Source organism: Pongo pygmaeus, chromosome 1, assembly GCF_028885625.2.
Source record: "Pongo pygmaeus isolate AG05252 chromosome 1, NHGRI_mPonPyg2-v2.0_pri, whole genome shotgun sequence".
NCBI classification, from domain to species: domain Eukaryota; kingdom Metazoa; phylum Chordata; class Mammalia; order Primates; family Hominidae; genus Pongo; species Pongo pygmaeus.
In genome coordinates this window covers 197,132,266-197,148,325 of record NC_072373.2, presented here as the reverse complement: position 1 = coordinate 197,148,325, position 16,060 = coordinate 197,132,266, and the positions used below count along the sequence as shown (strand labels likewise).

Sequence of the window (16,060 nt, the reverse complement as noted above, 5' to 3'; positions counted from 1 at the left end):
GGTCTAGACTTCGAGTTGAGGGTTCCTGGGGTGAGGCTAAGGTTGGGTTCAAATCATAGCTGAACCATGTATTGAGCAGATACTCTTAGATAAGTAGTTTAGCCTCCCTGAGTCTCCATTTCCTCACCTGTAAATGGGACTAAGAATACCTCCCCCATAGGATTGTGGTGGTGATGAGGTGAAATGATGCAGGCAAAATGTTCAGCCCAGGCCCCAGAAGAGGAGGCATTTGCTATGTAGATAAGATCCTCTCTCCTTATCTTCCTGTTCCCCAAAAGCAACACTCAATTTTAGTCTCAATGATTTAGGCCTCAGGCAGGAGGATGAAAAGACTGACATCTTCATGGTATTCAGAATCAGTCACCACAGAGGAAAATAGATGGGGATGGTGGACAAAAATCCCCAAACACCATGGTCCAGAAAAATGAGTGTTGTAGCTGACATGGGGCATCAAGAAGACATCTGGTTGGGGCAGACCAGACTGAGGAGAGAGAATCCCAACAGACTCGAAGCAGAGGCCAGGGGTCCTGTGAATGCACGTACATCCTGAAAGTGGTGCGCAGGTACACGCCATCCCTGCTACATAAGCTGAATATTTCCTGGGTGCCAGGCACGGCCTGGGAGACAGTGGGAGCAAGGTACTCTAGTTCTGTCCCAGGCACACACACCACTGGGACACAGCCAAATACACCAGCATCTGTAGCAGAGGCTGGACCATGTCATCATCGTGAATGCCACAGGGGTGTTTGGGGGAGCCCTGCATCTGGTTTTGTGAGAGTAAGAAAGGATTCCTTCTAGAATTCATATTTATACTCAGACCTAAGGGATGACTAGGGCTAAGTAGGCAAGGTAAGAGAGAGGAATGCTGTATGGGAAAGGAACAACATATGCTAAGACCCAGAGGCAAGAAAACATGGCACACTGTAAAACAAAGTATTTCAGCTTAGCTGGAACATAAAATCTGCAAGAGTGGAGAATATGGGAGGTCAGCAGGGACTAGGCCCTAACCTAAGGGTCATGTGTACTATATTAAGGGGCTTAAAATTTGCCATTAGGGACATGGGAGAAAGCAAGAGAGTATGGTGTCAGAGAAGCCAAGGGAAGAAGGCTTCTGAGGAGGAAGAAGAGCTTCTGGCTCAAGCTAGCAGACTGAGAAAGCGCTGCTCTTTTCTCTTTCCCGTGATGCCATAAAAAGACAAACAAGGTGTGAGAAGGGAAGAAAGCCCATGATGAGGCTTGTTGCACAGCACGTGATGGGCCAACAATTGCGGAATGACCAATTGGTTATGCAGAGCAGAGCTCTGAAAATCTGAAAAATGAACTGAGGCTATAATAGTTTTAGAAATCACGGTTTTACATTCCAACACCAGAATGGCTCAGTTTTGCAAACAAGGTCCCTCTTTCCATCAAGAGTTAAACTGAGAGTTTGAGTCTGAGAGTGAGCCATCTGTGAAGTCCTCCAGCTCTTGTGAAATAAAGATGAGAAGTCCCATTTTACTGAGGAAGAACCTGAAGCTTAGAGAGGCAAAGGGGTTTGAGTTGGAGCCTGGGGTGATCTGATCCTAGAGCTGGGGCAGTCTTTCCTGGATTATTGCCCTTGCTAAGGCTTCCTTTTTCAAGACAAATTCCTGCCACTCCTCAGGAAAATGATGGGATGCCAGAATGAAGAGGGAAGGCAAATGGAACTGAAGTGTGCAGATGAGGGTGGAGGCAGCACAAGCTCTTGGTCACCTTCCATCCTGGTTCTGGGTAAGGAAGAAGACCCAAGAAAGTGCCACCTCCAGCTCCCTGATAGATCAACTCAGGTCACTCCAGCCCTGTGTAGAAGGAGAGTATAATGGAGCAGGGAGGGGGAAGATGAAGAGGGGAGCAAGAGAGTTCTTATAAACAGGCTTCATTCTCTTCTCCCTTTGGGCAGGTACCTGGATTAACTCTACCTCTCTAGCTCTGAGCACACCACTGGGCTCCCACTCCCTCACATGGAGCCTTCCCTTCCAATGGGAGTCCTCCAGCCTGTCAGGGTGGATCTTCCCAAGGGCTGGGTGTGTCTTCCTCTTGGCTGTGGCCCACATCTCCTCCAGGTCCTCCCTAGTGCTGGCCCGGAGCCCTGTCACCAGGACCCTCTCCCTGGAGAGGTTGGGCCACACCATGTGAAAACAGGATGGACCATGGTTTGCCTGGACCTCCAGCCCTGGAGATCCCATGGAGCAGGTAGGTGGAACATGTGATTGCTCTGGACCAGTCTCCACGAGCACCCCAGTAAGAACTGCTGGGGATGAGGGAGCGACATACCTTCACACTTGGGCAGGGGGTGGTCCCAGTTCCGGTTGGTGCCATGTTGACATGTGAGGACAGGGTGGCCAGTCAATTGATACCCCGGGAGGCACTCGAAGGTCACTGATTGTCCCACGTTGTAGCCAGCTCCCCTCACAATGCCATTGGCAAAGGGCTCTGGGTCTGGGCACTCTTGAAGTTCATAGGCTGGAAAAGATCCGGAGAAAAGGTCACTTTATTCTCTCTGACCGGAAAATAGGAGGGCAGAGAGCATAGTGGCGAAGCCTCAAGACTTGGACTCAGATGGACCTTTGTCATGTATAAGTTGTTGGCTTTGGGTAAGTAATTTAACTTGTGTACGCCTCAGTTTTCCTGTGCATAGAATGATTATTTTGAGGACTAAGTAGGATAACACATACATAGCTCTTTCCACAGTACTGGCACATGGTGAAAGCTCAGTAAATAGTATCTATTATTAGTAATTCCGTAGGAAAAGGAGGCTCAAGGAAGACATTGCTCAATTGAACCTCTATTCACTGAGTGCCACTGGGGGCCAGGCACCAGCCTAACTGCTTTCATGTTGCTTATCTCACTGAACCTTCACAACCAGGATCAAGATCCCAGACATAGGAAGCGGCGACGGAAGGAGTTGAGTTGGTTCTTTCCAACTCCGAGAGATCAAAACCTCCCAGGAAGGAAGAAATCTGGTGGGAGTAAGTCAAATCTGTGGCAAGGAGAGAAGCTTTTCAGAGGGAGTAGCTGGGCTAAGGGACGTGTGGCTGTCATAAAGCAAGTCCCTCCAAAGGGCAGGGAAGCTGCTTCCATGAGAGTGGGTGGCCTGACTCTACAGGAGATGCCTCCATGGAAGTAGCTGAGGCCAGTCCATCGGGGAGAGGCCGCTGAGGGATTCCTGAGCAAGGCCTTTGATGAATTGGGTCCACAGGACACAGAACAGCCTTCAAGGCAGTAATTGGGCCCACTCCACTCAGGAAATTGGCAGTGGGAGGAGACAGAACGTTCCTACAATGGGAATCCTCAGTGGAAGTAGTTGGGACCGGAGGGATGCTCCTTGGAAGTAGATGTGTTTCTCATACGTAATAACAACATCAATAACGCGGATCTTGAAGATAACATTTCCTGAGCACTCACGTGGCTGTGTTATGTTTCCATTCGGTACCTCACAGGGAAGTCTCAGGGGGAAGAACTGGGCAGGTTTCCCTGGGAAATCATCGAGGTAATTGGGTGTGCCAAAAACTGAGCAACCACATGGGTGGGGCGGCTGCTCAGCCCCAGGACAGGCCTGGCCCTGTGGCATGGGGGTTTGGGCCATTTGGCAATGAACGTCTTAGCAGAAGCAGGGGGCCTTTTGCCCAGGGAGGCAACCCAATGGGATGGGTTGGGTCTTTACAGAAAGGCTCAGGGTAGCCACGTGGACTCAGAGATGGGGAGAGAAGGAAGGGAGTGGCTGTGTGTGAGAAGCCAGGAGCAGCCTTGATGAGAGCAGCTGGGCCTCTCCTACAGGAATCATCTCCAGTGGAAGGATCTAGGCTCTTCAAAAACACAGAAACTTCAGTGAGAGTACCTCGACACTGAGAGAAACCTCAGAGCCTGTTCCCCTGCAAGAAGCTTCAAAGGGAGAGTTTGGCCATACAAGGCAGAAATAAACCCTAAGAGGAGGAAGCATGAACTTCCTCAAAGAAGGACTCCTCAGGGGAGCAGGTGGGTTTGTTCTAAAGGGGAGCAGGTGGGTTTGTTCTAAAGGGACACACCTGGTGACAGTGGGAACACTCCTCCAAACAAAGTGCCATAATCAGGTAGACACAATTTCAACCAAAATGCCATTATTTTAAGACATTAATAAGGATGATGCCTAGCATTTGCGGACAATTGTACGTCTTAGCCATTTTGCTAAGTTCTTTATAAACAGAACCCTCCTGAGAAATTGTCATGGAACACATTAAGCATGTCGGACCGGGAGGCCTGGCTACGAGTTCTTTATGCCGCTACTAAGAACTTGATGGGAATCTTTACTCGAAGAAGAGAAAAGAAGACCCCAGCACAGGAAGTGCAGAGTATCAACTGGAGGAATTTTGAGAAAGAGTAAAGAGTTGGACTTCTAAGGAAAGTCAAGGGGCCATAGAGAGCTGGGTCTGTCTGACAGAAACAGCCTCAGTGGGGACAAATGGCTCGTTCATTGAAGCTGGGTCTTTCCCCAGGGGAAAAACCTGGGGAGAGTGGTCAGAGCTTGCTTACGAGGTGTAGCTCCATACGGCGGAGGAAGGTGTAAACAGAGAGTGTGGGCTTATGGTCAGGGAGAATTATTTGGGCCTATCACAAATGATGAGGCCTCTTTGGGAATACATAGGCCTCTGGCCCTAGAGGCAACCTAGCCCAAGAGGTTGGGGTCGTTCCAAACGAGAAGCCTTAATAGGGGTGGAGCCCAAGTCTGAGGGGAGCAGGTGTCCCGGCACCATGTGTGGCTCCACAGGAGTCCTTGGGACTGTGGCAGACAGGTGAACGCTGAGGGAGTGGCTGTGCCTGGGACTGAAGGGGAACATCCAGGCAAGTCCTGAAGGTCACATGCTTGTGGGAGAAGGGGGTCCATTACAGAGTGGAAGCCCTGTTGGATGTCGCTGTGCCTCTCACATGTTGGGCCAACTCCTGGTGGAGGAGCTGGGTGTCTGAAGGCAACTCGCTGCCCCCTGGCCTCCCTACACAGGGAAAGTCATCAGAGGAGGACTGGGCCTCTGGAGGCTGCAAACCTCAGCAGGAGAGACAGGCCTATCCCAGGGAGGGACACTAGCCCCAAATGTTGGCTTGTTGTCCAGGAAACCTCAGGGGAACAGCAGGGCCCCTTGTGCAGGCTGGCCATAGTGGGAGCATTTCCAAAGATGGGGGCTGGGGAATTGGGGGCGAGTGAGCCCAAGGCCAGGGCTCTGTGGGGGTAGTCAGGCCTCTTCTGTTGGGGGAGTCAATGGAGAATCTGAGGTGGTCACACAGGGACAACCTTTACAAGGACAAGTGGGCTCATCACACGGGCAGCACAGCAAGTGGCTGGTCCCATCACAGGGATTCAGTGGCAGGACCATGCCTAGTGTCTAGGGTGAAGGCACAGTGCATGGGGTGGGCCCAGGGCAGCTGTCCCTGGCACAGTGGTGGCACTGCCATTCCTTATATTTATCTGAGAGGGAAGGTCTCAGGGAGAGAGCACTTAGGCCTGGGAGGGGTGCAAGGGGCTGAAATATGTCTCCCAAAATTCATATGCTGAAGACTTCACTCCTTGTGAAGATGGCCTTGACCTTATGGGAAATAGATAGGATCTTTACCAAACTTATGGAAATTAAAATGAGGTCACTAGGGTGGGCTCTGATCCAATATGACTGGTGTCTTTATAGAAGGTGGGAATTTGGAGACAGAGGCACATGAAGAGCACCATGTGAAGATGAAGCCAGAGGTCGGGGTGATACTTCTAAGAGCTGAGAATGCCAAGATTGTCATGAACTACCAGAAGCCAGGGGAGGGGCCTGGACAGAGTCTCCCTCACGGGCCTCAGAAGGAACCAACTCTGCTGACACCTTGATCTTGAACATCCAGCCCCAGAGCCATTGGACAGTAAGTTTCCGTTGTTTAAGCCACCCAGTTTGTGGTACTTTCTTATGGCAGCCCTAACAAACTAAGACACAGGGAAAGCCTTGGGGGAAGGCGTTGCATCTGTCTCTGAGAGGACATATTTGGGACCAAGTCCCTCCTGTGACATCACGGCCATCCGACGCGTCATGACCTGTTTGACAGGTACACACCTCCCAGATAATAGGCAAAGACATTCTTGGGCAAGGCTGGCCTCTGTGATGAGCCTGCACACACCTTCCCTGGGTGTGGCAGCTGTGCTAACACCAGTGAAGTGGCTCTGTCAGGGTGCAAGGCCCAGCTTCTCCTGAGGCTCCCTCTGGGTGACAAACCCGGTCACACTTACCAAAGCTTTCCCTGAGATGGACCCCAGAACCCTGAAGTCTCCTGCAGAACTGATTCAGTTGCACCCACCTCGTGGGATGCCCTTTAAGGCTTTCCCTAAATGACAAGCCCAGTCCCCCCTCAGTATGCTTCTCTGGCAAGGGAGGAGCTCCATCCCCACCATATTATTTCCAGAATAAAGAAGTCAACTCTCAGACAGCTGCATATAGCATGGTACTATTTACACAGAAAACATGGCCAAAAAATTTTATAAAATGTTACATATTTTTCACAGGTACATGTAGCATACATATATCCAGGCCTGGAAAGGTCACACCTAAACAATAGTAGCTGTTTCTGGAGAATAATCCAGGGTTTGGAGGCTATAGACAAAGAGAGCTTTGGCCTTACTTAGTTGTAAGGTTTTAATTTCTTTCTCGTATTTTTCTTTTTTAAAACAAGATAAATATGTTTGTAAATTGTTTGTGTAATTAAAAATTAACTTTAAAAAACAAAATTGCAAAACTATAGTACGATCCAATTTTGGCCAAAAATATAGCTACAGCAATATACATACTGAGAAAAGGGGGGGATATATATTGAATTGTTGAAAGTGTGTATCTCTGCATAGGGTAGTGATAGGGTGGGATTATGGGAGGATTTTGACTTTCTGTGATGGGTGTTAGGGCCTGAATATTTCTGTCCCCTCAAATCCCTATGTTGAAACCTAATCCCCCATGTGAGGGTATTTGGAGGCAGGGCATTTGGTGGCCCACTCTCATAAATGGGATTAGTTCCCTATAAAAGAGGCCTGAGAGAGCTCTTTTGCCCCTTCCACCATATGAGGACACAGTGAGAAGATACTGTCTATAAACTAGAAAGTGGGTCTCCACCAGACATGGAATCTGCTGGCACTGTGATCTTGGACTTCCCAGCCCTCAGAACTGTGAGAAATAAATTTCTGTTGTTTGTAAGCCACTTGGCTTATGGTATTTTGTTACAGCAGCCTGAGCTAACACACTGTGCTCACAAAATTATCTACAGTGTTTAGATTTTTTTTTTTTTACAAACATGAATTAGTATTGGAAAAAAATCTAAAAATATTTTTAAAAATTCAGTGGAAGAATCTGGGAAAGGGATTAGAACAAATGCTTCAGTCAGTCACAATAAGGGAAGCACTCAAGGGAGAGGTTGGTCTTACTCAGGACCGCCATGTACAGCTACACAGGTTGGGCACAATCTCCACATCCACAGGTGATGGATGGTCCACAACACAGGGGAACCTGAGTGTAGATGGGGCTCTTTCCAGGGAATGTCCCAGAAGGAGTGGGGCCTGTCATGGGATCCCACCTCAGGGAGGTAGAGCTGTGGTGAGTGTGGTTGGGCCTCACAGGAAAACCTGCTCCTTGTGCAAGGCTTAGAGGTGCCCTTGGGACTCTACTAGAATCCTCCATCCTGTCATAGGAAGAGCTTTGCTGAGAGTAATTGGGCTTGATGGGCAGGGAAGGACCCTGGGGAAGTAATTCAGTTTATCAAGCCCGAGGGGAAGTGACCGGCTGGACAGTTTGGGATACCTGAGAAGGCACAGATGGGCCACTTGCCCAGGGACAGCTGTACAGAGCGGGAGCCTCAGAGGGTGCTGTTGGGCCTGCCACTCTTGAAAAGGCTGTGGGAGAACTTAAGCTGACAAATGGGGTTAGATGACCCTGGTGTCCGCAGAGATCTGCCACCAAAAGGAAGCTTCCCTGACTGGGCCTGCCACCGCAACCCACCCCTTATGGTGTTCTCTCTTCCCCCACATGGAAGGCTGGGAAGGTGGGTGGCTGGGGCAAGAGATGGAGATAGACAGAGAAGCAAAGGCGGTGCTCCTTGTCCTTACCCTGATACTCCAGCTTGAATCCTGGCCGATTCTGGGAGTGGTCACTGTGGAAATACACGGTGGTCTCATGGGACGTGGAGAGGAGGGAGCTCGGAAGCTCGCTTCCACTGAATCTTCCCATCATGCGGCTGGTCTCATAGGGGCCATTCCGGATTTCTATGTAGTCGTGGTTGGGCTCGGTGGAGAAGTTCAGGAACTGGATGTGAGCTCCTGGGAGCAAGACAGAGGCAGACAGTGCCCAAAGCAACACAGTCCTGCCTCAAGTGTGCTGCCTCATGAAAGCAGCTCCTGCCAGAGCCATGAGTCCCTGCTACCGATTTCCCACCCAGCCAAGGCTCCTAGAACAGGCTTTGGGAATTGCCCATCCAGCCAAGTCTCTTGTCTTTGACAGGGCTGAACTTAAAAGTGTATTATTCATTCAAAATTAAAGGCATTAGTCATTTCAGAGCTCCACTGGAGTTCGTTTTATTTTGTTGAAAACAGAGTTCAGGGTCAATACTTGTTTTAATTTATGATTCATATGTCCAATATCAGCATAAAGATAGTTTTGCTAGAATAAACTTTTCATTTAAAAATAACACCCCCAATACTTAATCAAAAGACATGATCATCAATACTGCTGTTTTCTAGAACCCTTATGATAATTCAGAAACATAGGGCTTAGAAGTATACATTGTCCCCTCTGTTCCATAAAGAAGCCAAATAAAGTTTATACTTTGGGATCTTAGTGAGTTAATCAAGACCTTCTAGCAACCTGACAGGTTAAATAAGTCTAATTAAGTTCTTAATGTACATATTAATATACTCTTTCAAGAATGAAGGTGGGAACATTTATGTTTGTTTACTGATAAGATTTTTCAAAATTAGATCACTATGGAAAATGTTATTGAAGAAACATATTTACCGAGCATAGGAAAAAGCCCATATTGCATTGATAATTGTAAAAATCAGATGACAAATAGTATGCTGTATACAATTCTAATTTTTGTATTATAAAACATGGAAGAATATTAATTCACCTGCTAAGAATATTTGCTGGGCATTTGCTGTACATCAGGGCTGTGCTAGGCATTGTAAAAATGAGCAAGATCAAGAAGGTCCTTGTCTTCATGAGACTTACATGGTAACAGTGGGAGACTAAGCCATTAGTGATTATCGCTGCATGATGAGATTATAGATGGATTTTCATTTTTAAAACTGGCTTATCTGTACTATCGAATGAGCTCAGAATAAGCACGAGTGTAATTTTTTTTTTTGCATCTGATCATTTAAAGAATAAAATAAAGACTTGACACTTAATGTTGAAGACCTTTCATCTCCTGCCCTGTTGCATTCCCTTCCTGCCCTCCACAGAAGCAATCACATGAATTTGGAAGCTATCCTTCCAGTTCATGGTTTTGGATTCTTAAATATGTATCTGGGTTTACGTGTTTTCAAGATTTACATAAATGATGTTATACTGTACATAGTTTTTTTTACATAATATTGTGTTTTTCAAGGTCTATCCATGTTAACATACAAAAATATAGTTCATTCATTTTAACTGCATGTTAATTCCATTTTATGAATTATCCAACCATATAGTTCACTCCCCAACTCATGAACATGCAGATTGTTTCCAAGTTGCAGATAATTTTGTGATGGTGGTTTTTTTTTTTTGAGACAGAGTCTTGCTCTTTCGCCCGGGCTGGAGTGCAGTGGCGCGATCTCGGCTCACTGCAAGCTCCGCCTGCCGGGTTCACGCCATTCTCCTGCCTCAGCCCCCTGAGTAGCTGGGACTACAGGCACCCGCCACCACGCCCAGCTAATTTTTTGTATTTTTAGTAGAGACGGGGTTTCACCGTGTTAGCCTGTGATGACATCTTTGTACACATTATCTGAGGAGCCTGTGCTTTCCATTCCACCGCCCAGGCATCGTCACCTCATACAGGAGCACTGCGGGCTGCATGCCCACAGAAGGGGCTCTTTAAGGATGGCGGAATTTCTGACTTGAACTCCACGGAAAGAACTGGACTGTGACCGCCATCTAGTGGAGCAGCATGTATCTGCAGCAGCTCTTTACTCGCTGAGACCAGGTACCAAGTTAGGGACCTCGGCAGAATCCAACATTAACTTTGAAAGCAAGGGATCCGGGGCCTCTGCAACGGGACCCAGCAGTAGCTTCTTCCCTGAAACCTGAATTAGCACCCAGAATTTAGAGATGAAAATGGTGGCTGAACATAAGGACTTACAGGGAAAGCCACCTCATTCAAACTTCTGTTTGCCTTTGGATGTTGCCCTCCCCACCTTCTATCATCTTGGTTCTGCCTCAAGACTGGATGCAGAGGTACAGGGTCTCCTAGATCCTCTTAATGTCTCAAAGTCTGGAGTCTCCTAAGACTGCCGAGGGTGTCATTGCTTTGCTCCCAGTTTCCTTCAGAAGATGGTACTGAACACCCAGTTTCCTTCAGAAGATGGTACTGAACAGAAAATAACATCTTTCAGAGGGCCACCAAGCTCTCTCCTCCCCTCCAACCGGATTTAGAGAAGGCCAGTTAGACTGCTTTCTCCCAAAAGCCTCTTCCCTAATCTCTAATCACACTCCAGGCTGAATAATGAAGGATAAAATGGGAGATCTTCATTGCTGAGGCTTACAGACTGGCATTCAGGGCTGTGCAGGCATAATCCCCTTGGGACATTTCATTCCTAGAAGCAGTGCAATGTCTTGGGCAAGATGACCCGGGTGTACGGCCCATCAGTTCCATGTCAGCACAAAGCCCTCATCCCTTCAACAGAGACATTTGGGTTAAATGATATTCCCAGTGCATAATACGTGGATCACCAGCAATTAAATTTTGTACCCACACTGATGTCCTCCACACCCTGACAACCTCCCATGCCTGGCATACTCCAGCTCCAAAAACAAAACAAAGTAAAAATAACCCCCCAAAACCAAAAAAACAACCTTCCCAGTCTCTAGGCCAGCTAGAATATGCATATGAAGAAGAATGCAAACTCGATTTCACATTGATTTGGCTCAATTTAATTAGGATGATAAATCAGACATTGGAGTTAAAAGTACAACTTGAGGTCCAGTCTCTGTATGACAGATTTCCGCCCCCCTGCCTTTTTTTTTTAAGTCCCGGAGTAATTTATTTTTATTATTTATTTTTAATATCAAGTGATACAGTGTTAGGTATAACCCGAGTAATTTCTCATTCCACATTCCTGGATTTTAGTTTATGGCTCAAATAATAATAATGGCAACCCCTAAGATTTTTCTCCCCCTATATGTTAGTCTCTGCCATTCTTAATTGGTTGTCACAATTGTACAAGAGGTCAACAGATGAGAAAACAGAGAGGCAGAGTACTAAACAGACTTGGCCCAAGGTTGTGCTAAGAGATTTAGGTGGACAGTGGTTTTAAGCTCAGGGGTCTGGGCATGACGCCTGTCTCCTCTGGGGGTTGCAGAGACTTACCAAAGCCCACAGGCAGTGCTATTTTCCAGGAGCAGTCCATGTTACTGGGGTAGTTGCCTGGGAAGCCGGGGCTCAGGATCACCCCCTCCATCTCCTCCACTGTTCCCCCACACTGTGCTGTGACAATGAGATGAGACAGAGGATCAGGACAACATCAAGGCGTGTATAGGGCCCTGCCAATGTTTGGAAGCTCCCTTCAAGCAGCAGTTTTTAAGCTTTCATGAGTCATATAGCCCCTTGAGAATCCAAAGGAATCTTCTTAAAAGACTATGCCCACGGGCAACATCAGTATGTACATTCAGGAAGGGAGGTGCATTCTAGGACAGCCTGAAAGTCCACAAACCCAAGTTATGGACTCTTGACCTTGAACATGCCCTTCACAGGTCAGTTCCCTGGCGAGGATGTGCAGGAAAAGTGAGGAAGTTCTGTGCCAAAAGAAGTCCGACCATTTCTTACCCTATCCCCCAAATCTCCCTCTTCTCACTGCCCAGTCCACTCTTCCAAGACTGCAGAAAAAGGATGAAGGAAGGGGACTGGCATGCATCAAGTCCCCACTCTGTGCCCGGCACCATGCCAGGCTCTTCTCAAATATATATTTCAGGGGGCAGGGTGGGCGGCAGGGGAGGCTCACCATGAGCCTATCCTCAGAAAAGTGACTGTGATCAGCATTCCACAGGAGCCAAACACCAGGCTGTCTGAGTGACCCAGGGGCTTAGGGACATCTGATATGCCAATCAAGGTGAATTCAGAGTCATCTGAGGATGCAGGGCTGGGGCGCCCCTGCAGTCTGGTCAGTTGACATCAGTTCTTTTTTTATTTTATTTTATTTTATTTATTTATTATTATTATACTTTAGGTTTTAGGGTACATGTGTGCAACGTGCAGGTTAGTTAAATATGTATACATGTGCCATGCTGGTGTGCTGCATCCACTAACTCGTCATCTAGCATTAGGTATATCTCCCAATGCTATCCCTCCCCCCTCCCCCCACCCCACAACAGTCCCCAGAGTGTGATGATCCCCTTCCTGTGTCCATGTGTTCTCATTGTTCAATTCCAGTCCTAATAAGATGCAAAAGACATCAGTTCTTTTCTTTTGCATCTTATTAGGAAAAGGTTGTGTGAACAGAAAGGGGCTAGCCAGTCTTAGAGACCCAGGGAAAGGATTGTAGAACAGGTATTGGCAGCTCCAGGCGAGTGCTTCCTGGGGAGAGGGCAGCTTGGCAAACAGACCCGAAAACAGTGCAGAGTAGGCTCCAGCCTCAACTGCCTGTGTCACAATCCCATCTTCACTTCCGATGGGACCATGGGCAAGTTCAAAACCCTCCAGAACTCGGTTTCCCACAACTGTAAAATAGAACTAGTGACAGCACCCATCTAACGGGGTTGTTATGAGGTCACATCAGAAAGGACTGCATTTTACTTGGGACAAGGCTGGCACATGTTGTAAACCCCCAATGACCAGCAGCTGCCGTTAAGTGAATGGTTTCCATGGCAAGGTCTTTGTAGTCTCTAATGGGGGAAAGTGCCTTGGGCTGACCATTCACATTTCTGACCTGTTCCACAGATGCCTATGCCCTACGCCATGGTGAAACCACAGAAGAGAAATACTATCATGCTTGAGTGTCACTCCCTTACCTCCCTGCACTTCCTACCCCAAGGTCAGCCTTGAGGGGCACCTCACAATCGACTGGGCACCAGAGAACCTTAGGTTTCCGTTCCTGACTCTGCCACTTCCTTTTTAATCCTAAAAGAGATTTCCTGTTTGCAAATTGAGGGTAATGGTACCTCCCCTGAAGGGCTGATCTGAGGAAATACGAAGCTCCATGCCTAGCATATAGTAGATATTAAATAAACGTGCCTTTCTTCCTTGCCTAACTGGACCAGAAGCTTCTGAAGGGGAGATGCTGTCTTTTCTTGTGTCTGCTGATCTGCTCATCACTGCCATACACAGGGTAAGGGACGAAGCCAAGTCCTTGTTTTGCACATAACCCTCAGCATTTCTTCTTCTTTTTTCTTTTGTTTTTTGTGAGACGGAGTTTTGCTCTGTCACCCAGGATGGAGTACAGTGGTGCAATCTCAGCTCACTGCAACCTCCGCCTCCTAGGTTCAAGTGATCCTCCTGATTCAGCCTCCTGAGTAGCTGAGATTATAAGTGTGTGCCACCACATCTGCCTAATCTTTGTATTTTTAGTAGAGACGGGGTTTCACCATGTTGGCCAGGCTGGTCTCGAACCCCTGACCTCAAGTGATTCTGCCTGACTCGGCCTCCCAAAGTGCTGAGATTACAGGTATGAGCCATTGCGCCTGGCCACCCTCATCATTTCTTTATTAGATTTGTCTGTCTGTCCCACAAGAAGTCACAGGGGGAAGCCCAAAGTGCCTAGAAATTCCATCTGGGATCTGGTTGATTAACTAGAGCCAGAACGGTCATCGTCATGTTTTCAAATGGGCAAACCTCCTGTAACTTTTCATTTGGTGGGGCAGAGGTTTCCAAAAGTGATGACTGCATTAAATGGGAGTTAGAGATTATAAAAACATCAGTTTAAAATGACTGACTTGGAACAAATCCAGAATATCAGACTTTCTTCTGATTTGAACTTGAACTCAATGATACACTACTGAGCTAAGATCCCTGAGAGAAAATGGGTTGGAATGAATTGTAAAGTCTGGGCTGTCTTACCAATACAGAGTGGAGGAGGGTAGTTCCATCGCCGCACGGTTCCGGGCATGCAGGAGATGTGGGCGTGGCCCTGGAGGAATCAGGAACAGGGATGGGCTAGCTGTCCCCGTGGGCACAATTGTATGTACAACCAGGGGCTGTACAGGGGTCTGGTTCAGGGGCCTCATGTTAAGGAACAAGATACACAAAGACACACAGATCCACTGTGGGATGGGAGTGAGGTAGAGGGAGAGAGAATTTGGGGAAGGACAATTATTAACAACCAGTGCTAAAGAATTCTCGTTATTAGAGGTTTCCTTGTGAGATTCCTTTAATTACTAAATTCCCTGAGGGCCTTCAAAGGGAAATTAAATTTCCCTGAAGCCGAATCAAACCCAACTTTGCAGGAACACATTGGGGGTTGGCTTGTGCCAAATTGTTTAAGTCAGCAGAGTTTATCTTTTGCATGAACAGCTCCAGGAGAGGATAATGGTACCCGGGGGACCTGGGGGCTGCTCCCTGTTCTTTGGTGACTGTAGCTCTGCTGGTGCAAGGCTGGCCAACCACATCTCAGGGGACACCTGTTGCCTGCTCTAGGGTGTCAGGGGAGGTACCTGGAGGGCATATCCCGGCTCACACTGGAAAGACACCACATCATTCACCAAGTAGCGCTCGCCAGTCTTCACCCCATTACTAGGCACAGCAGGTTCCGGACAACTGCTCAGGCCCACCGCTAGACAAGACAGGGACAGAAGGAAAGGAGAATGGACTAGCCCAGCAGGTCAATGTGGCGGTAGGCTGGGGTGATGCTGGCGGCAGGGAGAAGGGGTGCCTCTAATTTGTGCTTTCTCTCGTCCTGTAGGCTAGTTCTTCCCAACTCTCTTCACCTTGCAGCACACAGAGAAAAACAGAATATTTACATGGCATGGAGGCTCAACAGACCAAAGCTCCTTGGGGAAGGTGGGTGTGATCCCAGGGGATGCTGGCTGTCCTGTCCACCCACTGAGCGCTTAGCTAGGGGGCTTAGCTAGGGAGACTTCTCTGCATGCTCTCCTCCCACATCCCTCCTGCTTCTTACTCTTAACTTCCCTCTGTCTTCCTTATCCTAAGAAGACAGATCCTGTGGGCTAAGACAGAGAGACAGAGAGACAGAGAGAGAGAGAGAGAGAAAAGAAAGTCAAGAAGGAAAGAGAGCAGGGAGGGACATATCAGCAATGCTCAGGGGCTCAGCTAGAGTCTGACTTTCCAAGACTCTGAGAAAAGTGTGCTAGCAGATAAGACTCTCCACTGCCTTATTTCTCCTGTTGTGTTTTCAAGGTCAGGCCAGCCCCTTTCTGAGAGCAGCACTGGTGGCCTCTCACACTTCGCCTCCCATGTTCAGCTCTGGCCTCACTGAGCACTGGCCCCGCTAAAACCCTCCTTCATCCCGTACCGCAAGCCACTGCTAGTCCAGTCCACCCTGCACTCACAGGCAACTTGTGTTGCTTAAAATCTCTCCTTGAATCATGGGACCTCCTTGCTCAGTGATTTGAAGCAGGTCCTCATGGCCTATCATATGGAATCCAACTTTCTCATGCTGATGTTCTAAGGATTTTCATGATATTGGCCTAGTCCTCTTTCAAGATCACCTCCACGGGATCTCAAACGCTCCTCCTTCAGTCTCCTTTTTTGACTTTTCAAATTCAACCTGCACTCATTTATTCCTCATTACATGCCTGGCATTGCACACAATGTTTTGCTAGAGCACCCAGCTTGATCTTCCTCCTCCTCCTTTCTGCCTGTCCATACCATCATCCCAAGAGAAGTGCTCACTGAGCACTTCTCACGAGCAAGGCTG

The 16,060-nt window shown here is 47.9% G+C and overlaps 1 protein-coding gene across 1 annotated transcript in view; it reads right to left on the bottom strand.

Annotated features, from left to right (window-relative positions):
• The window catches only part of CSMD2 (CUB and Sushi multiple domains 2), a 664,918-nt gene that overhangs the window by 91,225 nt on the left and 557,633 nt on the right, over positions 1–16,060 (bottom strand). The window contains exons 38-42 of the mRNA XM_054497047.2: positions 14,838–14,956; positions 14,245–14,314; positions 11,563–11,679; positions 8,105–8,314; positions 2,293–2,481 (exon numbers count right to left, since the gene is read on the bottom strand). Coding sequence (XP_054353022.1) covers positions 2,293–2,481; positions 8,105–8,314; positions 11,563–11,679; positions 14,245–14,314; positions 14,838–14,956 — 705 coding nt within the window. The remainder of the gene's footprint in view (positions 1–2,292; positions 2,482–8,104; positions 8,315–11,562; positions 11,680–14,244; positions 14,315–14,837; positions 14,957–16,060) is intronic.